The 13458-nt window shown below is 40.5% G+C and overlaps 1 protein-coding gene across 4 annotated transcripts in view; it reads left to right on the forward strand.

Annotated features, from left to right (window-relative positions):
• Positions 1 to 11901, forward strand: part of mtmr14 (myotubularin related protein 14) — a 102926-nt gene extending 91025 nt beyond the window's left edge. For 3 of the 4 annotated variants that reach the window (XM_086001943.1, XM_086001945.1, XM_086001944.1), the window contains exons 17-19: positions 814 to 993; positions 2987 to 3139; positions 6644 to 11901. In XM_086001943.1, coding sequence (XP_085858069.1) covers positions 814 to 993; positions 2987 to 3139; positions 6644 to 6821 — 511 coding nt within the window. In that variant the 3' untranslated portion in view covers positions 6822 to 11901. The remainder of the gene's footprint in view (positions 1 to 813; positions 994 to 2986; positions 3140 to 6643) is intronic. The other variant, XM_086001946.1, reaches the window with a different exon arrangement.
• The last annotated feature ends 1557 nt before the right edge of the window (positions 11902 to 13458 follow it).

Here is a 13458-nt window from a genome sequence, read left to right on the forward strand (position 1 = left end):
TATAATGGCTTGACCCATTTCAAAACTTTATTAAAGATCGCCTCGCTGGATATTTTTTGAACTCCACAAAGAGAAGCTTTTACCTCTTTGACGTGTCAGTGGAGCAGGTCTTGTAGGGTTTTGGGTTGATGCTTGCATCCACTGCAGTTGTGCCATTAGCAAGACTCTTCATGAGGCCCTGCTGGTTGAACTTCTTACTGTATGGACACCCAACTTCCATAACTTGTTCAACAGTGGTAAATGAGGTCAAATTATCTACAGCCAAGTGTTCAAGGAAGAACAAAAATGATTTTATATAGTACCTTATCACATGTCTCAAACATCCCAAAGTACATATGTGCAATGAATTGCTTTGAAGTGCAATCACTATTGCTATGCTGTATATACATAAAAAACCCTCTCCACCCCTTACTGGATCTTAAGAAATTCCTGTTTTTCAAAAACTTTGCTGTGCATTAGCTAGCTTGCTCATTAGGAACATAGGGGGAAAAATTGGGTGGTGCCCATTTTGGGGCGCTAACTTATGCCAAAGCTGGCTGCAAAAATGTGTTGCTACTTTTCTTGGTCTTGGTTCCCAGCATCCTCTGAAATGTGAAAGCAATTGGGTATTTTTAAAAAATAAATATCTATTTAAAACTGGACTATTTAAGTGCAAGGCTGCCCAGACACACTGCTTGGAGAATTGAGACAGAAATGCATTCATCAGACAATTCACCATCATTCTGATGTCATCAGCATCTGGGCTTCCAGATTTGTAAAAAAAAAAAGCATTTCCATTCTTCTATAATTTTATCTGCTTTCATTGAATTCCAGGAGAAGAGGCCGAACGTCATCACCTCAGACGATTGCGTGGAATAAACCGTACTTGCCTAACCAACCAGAAGACCGGTTCTTGCAACCTGGTATATCTGAAGCTAGGCCATCGTTCTACCAATCAGAATATAACTTCCTGAGAACAGGGAGTAGTAGCCCCTTGGCTGTTCCTGAAAGAAGGTTAGTGTGCTTTCATCCTCCTACTGAGGATATACAGGGTCACGGCTACTGGAGGGCATGCTGGCTCCGGGTTCAAATACACTTGCTTTGCAATAGCTAACAAATTATTATAGCATCTTGATGGGGAAAAAAGCTCCTCTTGTTGCTTGATATAGAACAGCACAAATAACCATATAGCCAACAGTTGCAGCAGTAATAGAACATCTAGATTAGAATGGCAAATATCTGAAAAGGTTAACTTTAACCCTGTGCATTCACAACAAGTAAAGTGACTATGTTTGAGGCTATAAGATGCACTCGGGGCTTGAATGAGCATGCACGTTTATCCACTGTTTATCCAAACCCCTGGTGTTCCATCCTTGTATCATGTTCTCAGTCATTGTTTATTCTGTTCTCTTCCCCACAACCCCATGGGGAAGCACATGGTCTTCCCTCAGTGTCTACGGACAATGACGTCTCAGATTTAGAAAGAACTTGCACTTATGTAGTGCCTTGTCACATCTTCATGATGTTCCAAGGAGTTTTGCACCAAAGGATTATTTTCTGATAATCACTGTTATGGCGGTAACTGTAGAAAGGCACTATGTAGACGGTTGGTTACAGCTCCTGAGTTCTACTGCCCAATGGCACAGCACGTTGAAGCTCCAGCATGATTGTGGCAGCACATTGTCCCAGATTACTAACCTTTATTTGGCAGTTTGGCTGACCAATGTACTGTGCATATTCTGTGTGGTTATTGTGCTAAAGTTGGCATTTCTACTCTTCTGGACAGAGGGCTGGCATGAGTAAAGCTCTCAGCATGGCTTCTGTACTGTAACAGTGCTGAAGAATTCTACTCGCCAGGGGTGAGTTACTGACCTGTTTTGAAAAATCTGAAAAGGGAAAACCACGTGATAGCTCTGGAGGTATTGCTGACTCATTTCTCCCTCCATAGTAAACCTTTGTTGCTTCTCTTGGCTTCCTTAATTCCTCTAACTCTTTGGTGGCCTACTGTGCTGTATAACTCCACCCCATTTCCTTTCTAAACTCATTATTGATATGACCCTATAATTTGTTTTAAGATTGACTGTTTCCTCTAATGCTACTCCAATATGCAGTTAGACGAATTCTAAGTTAATGTAAAGCTAATTATGTGTGCAGTGGGACGTACTTTCTGTTTAAAAACTCTTCTCTGTCCCCCTAACAAGGAGATAACATGACATCCAAATGCCTATGTCCCAGCTTTGGCTCTTCCCACAGTTTTAAGTTTCCACTCTCACCAGGGAGCCACCTTACAACAGGACCAGCCCATGAACTGCACCTTAAGGAGCAACGTAGATCTTGTATGCTGACTGAGAGGTGTTGCAGCAGAAAGCATCTACTGGCCATCTGGCATCCAGCACAAGTGCATGTCTTTGTACAACTAGGGAAACTATAACAAATTTAAATATCTTCTGTTGGGATCAGAGACTTAAAAAAAAAAAAAAAAAATAGAATTAGGAAGACGGAATACAAAACACTCCCTCTGCCATTGACTCCCCCTTTTTAAGATCTTTTGAAGAGGATTTCAAGTTTCCTACAAGCACGAATTTTGATTGCATATTGGCTTTGCGGTCAACATTAGGAGGCGTTACAGCCTTGGCATTGCAAATTTTGTTAATTACATTAGCATCTAGCATTGGATTTACATCTGAGATATAATTAATTTTCATTGAGTTTAAGTCATGTGCTTTAGGCACAACGTACCCCTGTTCATTGCAACATCGTTTTATTATGGCTTCTAGCAGAAGCCTTTAACCTATAGAAGCAGTCGGGTGTTGCTGTACTTAATGGCTTAATGTCTCATTGACATGGAGAAGATACTGGCCTCACAGTAGAGAAGAATCCAATTGAGAAGCTCTTTTGTAACAATGGAGTATGTGGGTAAACCATTTAAATACTTTTTTAAAAAATCTCTAGCTCAGTCCAAAGGGCCAGTTGTGCTTATTTTGTATTTCACTGTCTTCCTGTGCAGCTCCACAGAGTATTCCCATTCTTCATCCTCTTCCACGGATTATGGCAGTTGGCAGATCGTGTCTGGCTGTGGCAGTATTCATGACCAGCCTGTAGTTACCAATGACTCGCCCCTCCCCTTCAACGCTCAAGAGGACGGAGCCAATGGGCGACTGTGAGTGTTGCTGAGATTATGCAACTTTTGCGTCAAAATAATTAATCCTGTTTAAGGTGTCTCCCTCTGTCTGTCTACCTGTCTGTCCCTCTCATCTCTCCTCCGGCTCCGTCCACTACCTGCGCAGTTCTTTACACAGTGAGCTTCCATTCTCAGCTGGAACTCAGTAGGAGCAGGGATCTTCTCCAAAAGGAAGAAATATTTGTAACCAGCCCAACTAGCCTATCTCTTGCAAACCATTTTTTTTGAGGAACACAACAATATTGCTGAGTACCTGGAAGAAGTCAAGTTGTTTTGGGGAGGCCTCCAGAAGAAGAAAATAAATTTACAATCTATAGGGAGCTGAAAGTAATGTTACCAAATGTGATAGCAGAGAAGTGAACGTTTAATTGTTTGTCTACATACAGTATGTGTTTTTTGGCGGGATCTGCATTGTATTTCAGGCATTTATACCTGATTTCAAATGCATGAGGCTCTCACTTGTGCAATAAGCACAATTGTGGGGGTGGGAGGAGGAAAAGAAAAACCAAGCCAAAGTATGAAGGTGGAACTGAGCAGGCTGCGAGGCGGATTTTTGTGCTGATCTGTGTCATGGTGAGCGAACAAATGGTTGCGACCTCTTGCAGTCAATAAAAGAAATCAGTTATGCTTAAATAGCTGTCCGAATTGAAACCTGAAAATAAAGGCGAGTTGCAGTAAGAACAGAAATAAATCCTATATCCATCAGCTTTCAGGCAGTGAACCACTGCTGACACTGCCAATGAATGCCCTGAGAATCTTGCTGATGAAAGAAAGAGTCCTTTATGGAAAATGATCACCCATCTGCACAATATGCCCTCAATACTCCTGTCCAAATAAGATTTTCAATTTCACAGAACTCTGTATGCTTGAGAGAGATGGGGTTAATACTGTGACTGGCATGAATGGTTTTGATGGCTACATAGAGAGTTTTTTTTGCTTTTTTTTAATGAAAAGTTTTGTGACTGGACAGGTTGGCGTTTTTAGTGTACTTCAGACTACCTGAACATCCAAGACAAAATTACTTTAAAATAATTAAGTCTGAATAAATATTTTTGATGTTTATGAATCATTTATCTTCATAAGGGGATACATGTCTAAAATACAGCATGTAAATGCCTCTCATCCAACAGGGGAAAAATTCCAATGACTTGGACTATATTTCACCGAACAGAATTCCAGTCAACCGAATCCTGTGACATTCATTCTCATTTAACAGAATTTCCAGTTTAAAGGTGAAACATGTAATCTCAAAATCGAGATTGGCAGCCCCGCGGTGCAATGGATTGGTGTGCCCTCCCATTGCACCACAGTTGGTAGGAGGAGAGTCCCTGCCAGTGACTTCCCCACTGGGCAGGTTTCTGAGCTCAGCTGGACATCCAGGAGATGGAGGCTGGCTCTCTGCAGGGGTGAGGGATTTGAAAAGCGACGGAAGGCTTAACCGGGTAGAGGAGCGAACAATGAAAGGGGTCAACCTTTTAAATACAAAATGCAGAAAGTTGGGTGGTGCAGAGGGTAGGCTGCACTTCTAATTTCAATCTAGGCCAGATTGATGAAAGTAAGTTAACTCCTTTTACAGGCTATAAGCATCCTGTATGAAATTAGTTTAAGCATTTTCCACCTGACTTCTGGGAGCCACGGGTCTAGAAATTGGCACTAAATTTGCACTTGCACTCTGGCCATAACACTCTTTGATGTGGGAAGTTGTACTAGCATACATGCTGTACTAGCAAACTAGGAAAAGCTGAGAAAAGGCACCAACAAAGCTTACAACTCAAAAAAGATGCCCTGAAAAAAAGGCATTATGACATGTGAAGACATGGAGTCAGACTGAAAGACAGGTTTGTCATATCTTAAGCTGTCGATATTTCCTTGTGACTTTGAACACTTTTATTGCAGTAAATAAGTGCATTTTGCAGCAGTGGCAGATTTAGAAGTTACTGAAGAGGAATCTGAGTACTAAAAGGAGGTGTGATTGCGGAAGCCATTAGATTTATTTTCTAGTTGGCATCCACCCCCAAAAATGTCACTAACACCAGAGTTTGGAGCCTACTGTAATTGAATGTAAATCTGTAATTTTTTATGTTAAGTGACACTCCTCATCACTCTAACTCCACTCCAGCTCTAGTGATTATGCAAGTGCAGGGACGGGAATAGCCAAATAAAACCAACTAATGCATTCACACCAAGGAACGATCCCGTGTTTTTAAAAAAAAATTGCAACCACTCTTGAAAATAAACCTTCAAGTAAGACCACCGACTGGCATGCCCCAGAAAGTTCCTTTCAGGAAAACACCTTTTTAAATATATCTTGTTTTAATGTTTTCCACTTCAAGTTTGTGCATAACAAACAATGGGAGAAAGTAAAGTCTAATTGGCTGCTTCCATTCTTGCCCTTCAACCAATCTAATGGGCCAGAAATTAGGAACGGGGGCGTGCCGCGCGTGCAAGCCCCCGACGTGCACTCACCCGGCGCGCCGACATCTGAAGCCTGGGCCTGCTTGGAATTCCTGTCACTGGCCTGGTTCTGATGTCGGCGTGCTGTGCTTACCTGATCCAGCGGCGTAGTTAGTGCGACGTGCCGGCTGGGATCAGGTGAGCACTGTGCAGCCAATCAGGGGAGGGGAAACTTCATTCATGAGTTTGACAGTAAGAACTGTCAAACTCATGAAAAGTACGGGCGCCCAAAAGACTAGTTTAACTTTAAATGAAAAAATTTAAAAATCCCAATAGTTAAATAAACTATAAATAACTTTAAAAAACTATTTTAAACAATTAATAAAATTTTTGAAAAAAATAATTTTTTAAGAAATCGGGTCTAAAAATAAACTTACCTTACTGTAAAGTCCTTAAAAACAATGAAGCTGTGGAAAAAATGTAATAATTTTAAATAATAGACCACTTACCTTCAAGAATCCAGTCCTTACGCCTCCTTTTTATATGTGTAAAAAGTTCAGGCCCTTTCACACGGGCAAACCTGTCAAAAAGAAGGAAGTTCAGCGCGTGCGCGCAGAGTCCTGCGAGCACGCGTTGGACCTCTGAAACCCTTGGAGGAAATGCCGGTTTCCCGCGCATGTGCTGTGCATGCTGAAATCCGGCACTTCCAACGGGCCCACGCGTGAGTACCCCGTCCGTACTCACGCATTGGGACTGGAATTACTGGCCCAAAGTGTTCTAATAGCTGCCAAACCTGCCATCCAGCATATCCGGTTCTGACGGCCTCCAATCTCAGCAAAGATGCTGATTTATTTTCTTGAGTACACGCTGTCAGCTTAACACAATGAAATTTGGCATGGACGTACCAATAGAGGACATTTTTTTTTTTATAAAAACAGTCCAAGAGTAAAATATTCTCAGGCTTATTTTTAATGCAGATGAAAGGGAACAATGAGACATTTGGTGTTTTAAAAATCTGATTGAGTAATATCACGGTCTCAGTGGAATCTCAAATTTACAACAGAATTTAACCAGCTTCTCCTCTTGCAGGTATCCGCTCATCCCAGAACGCAGGGCCAAGCTGGAGGAAGTCCGAGCCATATTCTTGTCTGCGTACAGTGCAACTGTGGGCCTCAAATCTGTATCACCCAGCCCGTCGGCTATCGGTGGGCTTCTAGAACAGTTTGCCCGTGGAGTCGGGCTGAGAGGCACGAACAGCATTGTCTGACACAGCCTGCATTTGTTTTTGTTTTTTTAAGTGTATGGATCACTGTGCGGATATTAACTGTGACAACGCCAAAGATGGACTTGTGAATTTGTTTTTCAATCAGATCTCCCCTTTCACTTTTGACCTTAGATTGTGTTTACTTGTTAGAAATTTTTTTTTTCTCTACTGTAACTTATTTCTGAAAGCTGGAGAGAGCCATTCACCCCCACCTCCCCCCCAAACATCCAAATACTGGTGGAAGGAAGTGAGCAAACCAGGCCCAGCTTCAGCCTTTGGGACGGGACTTTTCATTCTTGAAGTACCTTTGTCCTGATTGCATTTACACAATGACATTTGGCATGGACGTACCAATAGAGGACATGTTTTAAAACTTAAAGAATATGTTGGTCGTCATGAATGACTATTATTTGCAAGCTAGAAATTCCTATATTAAGATGCATGAGAGTCAATCAGAGATGGTGGTGAACACATCCAGTGACATTTTCAGGTTCAAAGATTGCAGTTTTGAAGCTTTTAAAAGAAATATTATCATTGTTAGCAGACTCCGGTCTATTGTTACCGGATTAGATAGAGGAATTTCTATCTTGCAACTTCCTTTAAGGTTACTTCTCGAGATAGTCGGGTGTGATGAAATTAGTGTGTGTGTTTTTTTTTCAAAAAGAGCTAGTACTCAAATAGAGTTGCTAATTTCAGCAATATTTCAACATGGTTTACCTTATTAACCTCCAGCATCTGACACCCAGTTACTCCCAATGGCTTATTAATTCCATTGTTCTAAGTGTGGGCCTTATTATGGTATGTTCTCACTTTCGCATAGTAGAGTACTGTGTCTATCATAGGCTGCAATCCTGGTAAAGCTAAGCTATAGATGGGCAGGGGGAGGGAAAGCGTCAAATCAAATCGGTGTGAAAACACCTGTTTGGTTAACTTGAGTGGCAACTTGCTGGTTGAAGCCACACGGGCAAGTTATCTGGTGAGTCCAGCGACTAACCACCGCTGTGATTTTTGCCAGATTATCTGTAGTACAGGCGCTGGTAAAAATGTTAATAGTAAGTGACTCGGATTCAGTAAAGTTCTGCTAGGTTCTAACAGCTTGTCCAACCAATGAATGAATTGGTTTGAAAATGTCTGTCAGCATAAATAAGAATACAATAGTAAGATAGTATGTTGTCATTAGCAGACCTAATTTAATTTGGCATTAGACTGATGTTCTGAAGATTTAAGATTTTCTATTTTTTAATACTACATTTTAACCTGCTTAAGAAACTTGGATAATATTTTTGTAACACTTTTCTTTTTATAAAAAAAAAAAAAAAATCCTAATCTATTTATTTTAAATGTAGTTTAATCCCTGTTAAGATGATCCATTTCCTCTTGTAAAATGGAGCTGATCTTCTCTGGGTTCTGTTGTACAGTCCAGCTGTTCAAACTTTACAATTTTTTTTTAAGTTGCCTTAAAAAGAAACCTGTCATTGAGGATTAAGTGAGGGGGGGGGGGAAGCTGTGTGTTGCATCACTTGAATTTGAGATCTTGGAAGCTTTTTAAATTTCATGCTAGAATTCTTCAAAGGGAGATGATTCAACAGTCAAGTGGCAAATGACCTCCTTAAAGTAGCAGTCAAGCTGTGGAATCAACGTTGAACTCTTGCATGTAAGAGCATAAGAAAAGTCAAGGACGAGAAAAGGCCGAATGGCCCATCGAAACTCATCCTTCCAGTGCCCTAACTCTCCCATTATAGCATCCAACTGCATTTTGAATCCCTAATTTTGTCGTCTTAAATTGCCCAGCAAATTTGTCCAAACATTTAGCACTCTCTGAATAAAGAATTGCTTCCTAATAATTGTTTTAAATTTGCCTTTCACTAATTTAAATTCAACTCCTCTGGTTCTACCTGATTGGCTTAATTTGAAGAAATGTTCTGTGTTTACCTTATCTGCGGCATTTAACATATAAACGTCACTTGGGTCTCCTCCCTTCCCTTTACCACTACTTTTCTAGAGTAGCTTTTAAGATGAGAATAGGTTTCCATTTGCTCTTTAAGCTGTGCAGAAAATGCCTCCGCACCTGTGAAGAAGAAAATAGGTTAATGTTTTGAGTGTAAATCTTTCAATTCTGACCGAGTCTACCTAAAACGTTAACTGTCTTTTATCTCTTCAGCTGCTGACCAGCCTGTTGTGCATTTCCAACATTTTCTGTCTATTTCAGATTTCCAGCATTTACAGTTTAAAAAAAAAAATATTTCCCTCCCTGCAGTTCTTTTATATACACCCCACTCTTCTCATGGCCTCCCTGACTGAGCATAAATTTAAACGGTGGTGCTTAAACAGTATGACGCACAGTAGTACTTTAGTTTTACTAAGTATTGATAGGCCAGTTTAAAAAGAAAGATCATGGTTAGTGAATAATAATTGACCTGGTTACTAATTTAGATCAGATGGTGATAATTGGGATTAATCTGCAATTTCAGTGTGCATTGCATATTTGGACTGTTGCATTATGTTGATATATACGTGGACAACAATTGCCACGCCATCAAAAGTTGTCTCCGTATAAAGATCCTTAAAAAAAATAAAAAAAAATAAAAAAAATATATTTTTAGATGGGGATTGCTTTAACAGGTATGTATTGATCAATGTAGACTGTAACTCTTTTTGGCTGGTGGCAGTGTTATGGCACCACATCTCTTGTGCGCAACAGACCATTTACACCTGGTGCTTTCTTATGGCGGACTTGAAGATTAATCCCAGGAAGGTGCTCTGTGACCTCCTGATCTGTCTGTTTTTGAAGGATATGTTGGCTTATTAAAATGAAGTTTTTTTTTTATCAAGGCTGTTTACATGGGAACTTTCTGAAGTTTGTTTGTATTTTATTTGGATAACAAGGGGACTGGGATAGAGAACACTGGGGTTACCTCACTAGTTGTAGTAACACCCGCCAGCTTTGAAAGCTTTCAAAAGTGTAAGAACTATTAGTTTAATTAAAAAAGAACTCTCCCACTCAATCATTTATCCAAAATTAAAATACTGCGATGTGTTTTTTGTTAAATTCCTCCTTACCCAGCTAGGTACCCATGTTTCCTTGCATAATTTCAAGCGCATTCCACTTCTTAATGGTGCAGGTAATCTCTTAAAGAATTGTTCCTTTTTTGTGGACTGGAGATGTCGTCATTGGGTTTAAATGCAGAAAATTTGACCATTTGTTCTCTTTCCGCCCCCCGGTGCAGTCAATGCCTGGCTTGTAGTGCAATAGGGCTATGAAATTGGTACCTTTTGAGTTGCCAAAAAAGACCTTGGAGTTGGTTGTATGTAAAATGAGGGATTTGGTGTGTTGCTGGAGTGAGAAATTCCCATCCGCTAGCACAATTCCGAACACTGGAATTGGTCTAGTGCCTTTAACCCACTGGTGGCATAGGGATGGGTCTGATCGATGCTGGGTGAGAGAAAAGGGCAGCAAAAAGGTTTTAGATTGGATTTGCTGTTGGCTGAAAGGAGAGCTTGATGATGTTGAGCCATGGCACACCAGGCTAGCAACAAGTGCTTAAGAGTTTGTGAAAATCTGCTTGGTAGGAAGAGGAATACCATGCTTAAGAGTGAACTGTCTCATTAAAACTATAATCCTCTTTCTTTCTTTCTCTCTTGTGGTTTAAAAACCTTAAATTGCAATAGCACATTTTGGGTTTTTTAATCAAACACTAGTTTGCTAATGGGTAAAAAGTGCTCCTGAAAATTGTTTCATTGTTAAGCCACCATTCTTGAATATTAACACCCAAGTATGTGAGATGGATTTTCTCATCCTGCCATGTAGTTCTGGAGTGATGTCACCACCCTGGTAATGTAACCTGCGCTGTGTCAGCAATTTTTCCGGTTGCCCATAAAAAAACATTGTTTTTATCCATTGTAACATGACTCCACAAACGGTTTGCTGCACGCCAGATCCAGCATCTGCTGCAGTGCTGTTATAAGAATCGAGTCTGTCTGGAAGCCCATCTCTCCAAAAACTATGATAATGCTCCTTTAAATCGGCAGTCTTGCAAATAAATAAAGATTCTTGTCAACCCTTTTGAAATACACCCTTTTTTTAAATAGTGAATGATATTCCAAAAAGGTGTTTGTCTAAATGTTGTAAGTTCAAGAAAATTATTTTGAAATATTTCAAATAAAAACTAGTGCTGTAATACTGGGTTCAAAGTGCATCTTGATATCCCTAACGATGCATTGATTGCTAATCTCATCACTTTTTTAGAAATTGTTAGTCAGAAGTAGTTTCTTTAAAAGAAAATCATGCTTTGTAGGACATCTGAAGATATGGCAGCCTGAATGGTAGAGAGTAAGAACCCCTGTTTCTCACCCATATTGAGATTATGCTAATGCTGCTTTCTATTTTTGATGGTAATGGTGCGGTATATGAAGTTAATTTGGAAAAGCAAATTCGTTTTTTTTTTTTAAATTCCTTTCCCTGCAGCATTTACCTTTTTCTCCATCCTTTTCAAGCCAGGAAGGCAAGGATAATCTGAATCATGATGGCCATTTAACTGGGCCAGCTCATAGAAGGTGATCTGGAGCACCTTCAAGACTCAACCCTACTTTGATGTTGAGTATTCTAGCCGTTAGGCTGGAAGCCTGGACTTTGTTCGGATCACTAAACCCCAGTGAATTGTACAGTTCCAATTTTCTTCTGATCCTGTGCAAAACTTACCAGTATCCAGTAAGAAATGAATGGCTTGTCCATCTTGATTTGGTTACTTGTATATTGCTGAGCTGAGGCCTAATGTTTTCCTTTTTTTCGGATCATTCACCTATCTTGAGGAACCTTAACAGAATAATATTGAGGTAGCGAGCTTTGTATATTGCAAGAACTGCTTTAAAGAAACTGGTTTGTGGAATATTCTGTACTCTTAAAAGTGAAGAAAGATATGACTTCAATTTTCACAGATTACTGTTCCATGACGTACAAAATCCTGTGATATTGTAAATGACTGTAATGGTTCAGGACTTCCTGGACTTGTTTCAGGCAGTAGTCACTGCATGTGTATAAAGTATCTCAACTTAGTTACAAATAATAAACTTGAAATCTGACAAAGTTTGACGACCTATTCTTTTTGCATCTGTTGTATGTGTCTCAGATCAAAACGTGCTCCAGCCCACAGTGCTATTAAAAGACAAGCATGTTCAGATCATGTTAATTCAAGCATCATAGGAGAGAGCTATAAAATCTATTAAAAAGCTTGCATAGGGCGTGTAGATCCTGTCCACAAACCTTTCTTGTAAAGCTTGCATTCAATCAATTGATCTTGGGCAACGGCCTAACAGTTTACCAATACTTGAAAAACATTTTATTTTCATATTTGTACGTGAGATGCTTGTCATGCACTGTTACTGGGTTCCCCTGTTTTTGGAAAAAGTTGCTTGATATGTACAAGCTTTCAAAATTGGTGCAAATCATTGCTTGAGGTAATGACATTTTTCTTTAAAAGGGATTTCTCCTCATAAATATCAGTTCCTGGTCATAAGGACAGTTATTTGGCTCTGTATAACCACAATTGTTAGACGATACCTGGGATGGCAGGAATGACGTATGAGGAGAGATTGGGTCGATTGGGCTTATACTCGCTGGAGTTTAGAAGAATGAGAGGGGATCTCATTGAAACTTATAAAATTCTGACAGGACTGGACAGACTAGATGCAGGAAGGATGTTCCCGATGGTCGGGGAGTCCAGAACCAGGGGTCACAGTCTAAGGATAAGGGGTAAGCCATTTAGGTCAGGGATGAGGAGGAATTTCTTCACCCAGAGAGTGGTGAACCTGTGGAATTCTCTACCACAGAAGGCAGTTGAGGCTAATTCATTAAATATATTCAAGAAGGAGTTAGATATATTTCTTAAGGCTAAAGGGATATGGGGAGAAAGCAGGGACAGGGTACTGAATTTGGATGATCAGCCATGATCTCATTGAATGGCGGAGCAGGCTCGAGGGGCCGAATGGTCTACTCCTGCTCCTATCTTCTATGATTCTATGAGAGCGGGTTCATTTTTTCCTTTTTTCCCCCACTCCATATACCAGGTCTCAGTGCGAAATCATGGGCGTTTACTTGTATCAGTGGCGCTGTGTTTGACTGCCAATTGCCTCGCGAATCCCATTCAGTTCTGCCCGCATGGTGATGCTTCATTCCCCTAGACTCCTGTTACCCATTAACACCGCGATGAACAAAAAAGAAAGTTTCTACTCCGATATGGTCGTCATCCGTGACCGCTTGTGCGTCCAATGTGCTGCCTTGTGTTCATGTGAAACTTCATTCGGTTCTCCGTCTGACCTCACTTTTGCCCCTCTGAGTGAGCGATCCCCAAAGGGTGTACGCTTAACCAAGGTTTCATTGCAACTTGGTCTGTTTTAACCTGTTGGTTTACCTTGTGCAAAAAGAGTTTCCATTAAACCAAAACAGACAACAGTCACCTTTTTCATGAATTGCTGGTAAAACAGTAGGGGGTGCAACCCCTTTTCTGTCAAAAGGCAGGCAATCAAGAACAAAAGCACAAAGTGCTGTGAAGGCTCAGCCGGGTCAGTTAGCAAATATCCGGTACGGTTGCCGGTTCTGTTGGAACCTTTCAACAGGCAACGCTCCCCGGATTCTGATTAAGGT

Source organism: Somniosus microcephalus, chromosome 11 (assembly GCF_052327205.1).
Source record: "Somniosus microcephalus isolate GS21.2 chromosome 11, FLI_Smic_1.0, whole genome shotgun sequence".
Classification (NCBI taxonomy): Eukaryota; Metazoa; Chordata; class Chondrichthyes; order Squaliformes; family Somniosidae; genus Somniosus; species Somniosus microcephalus.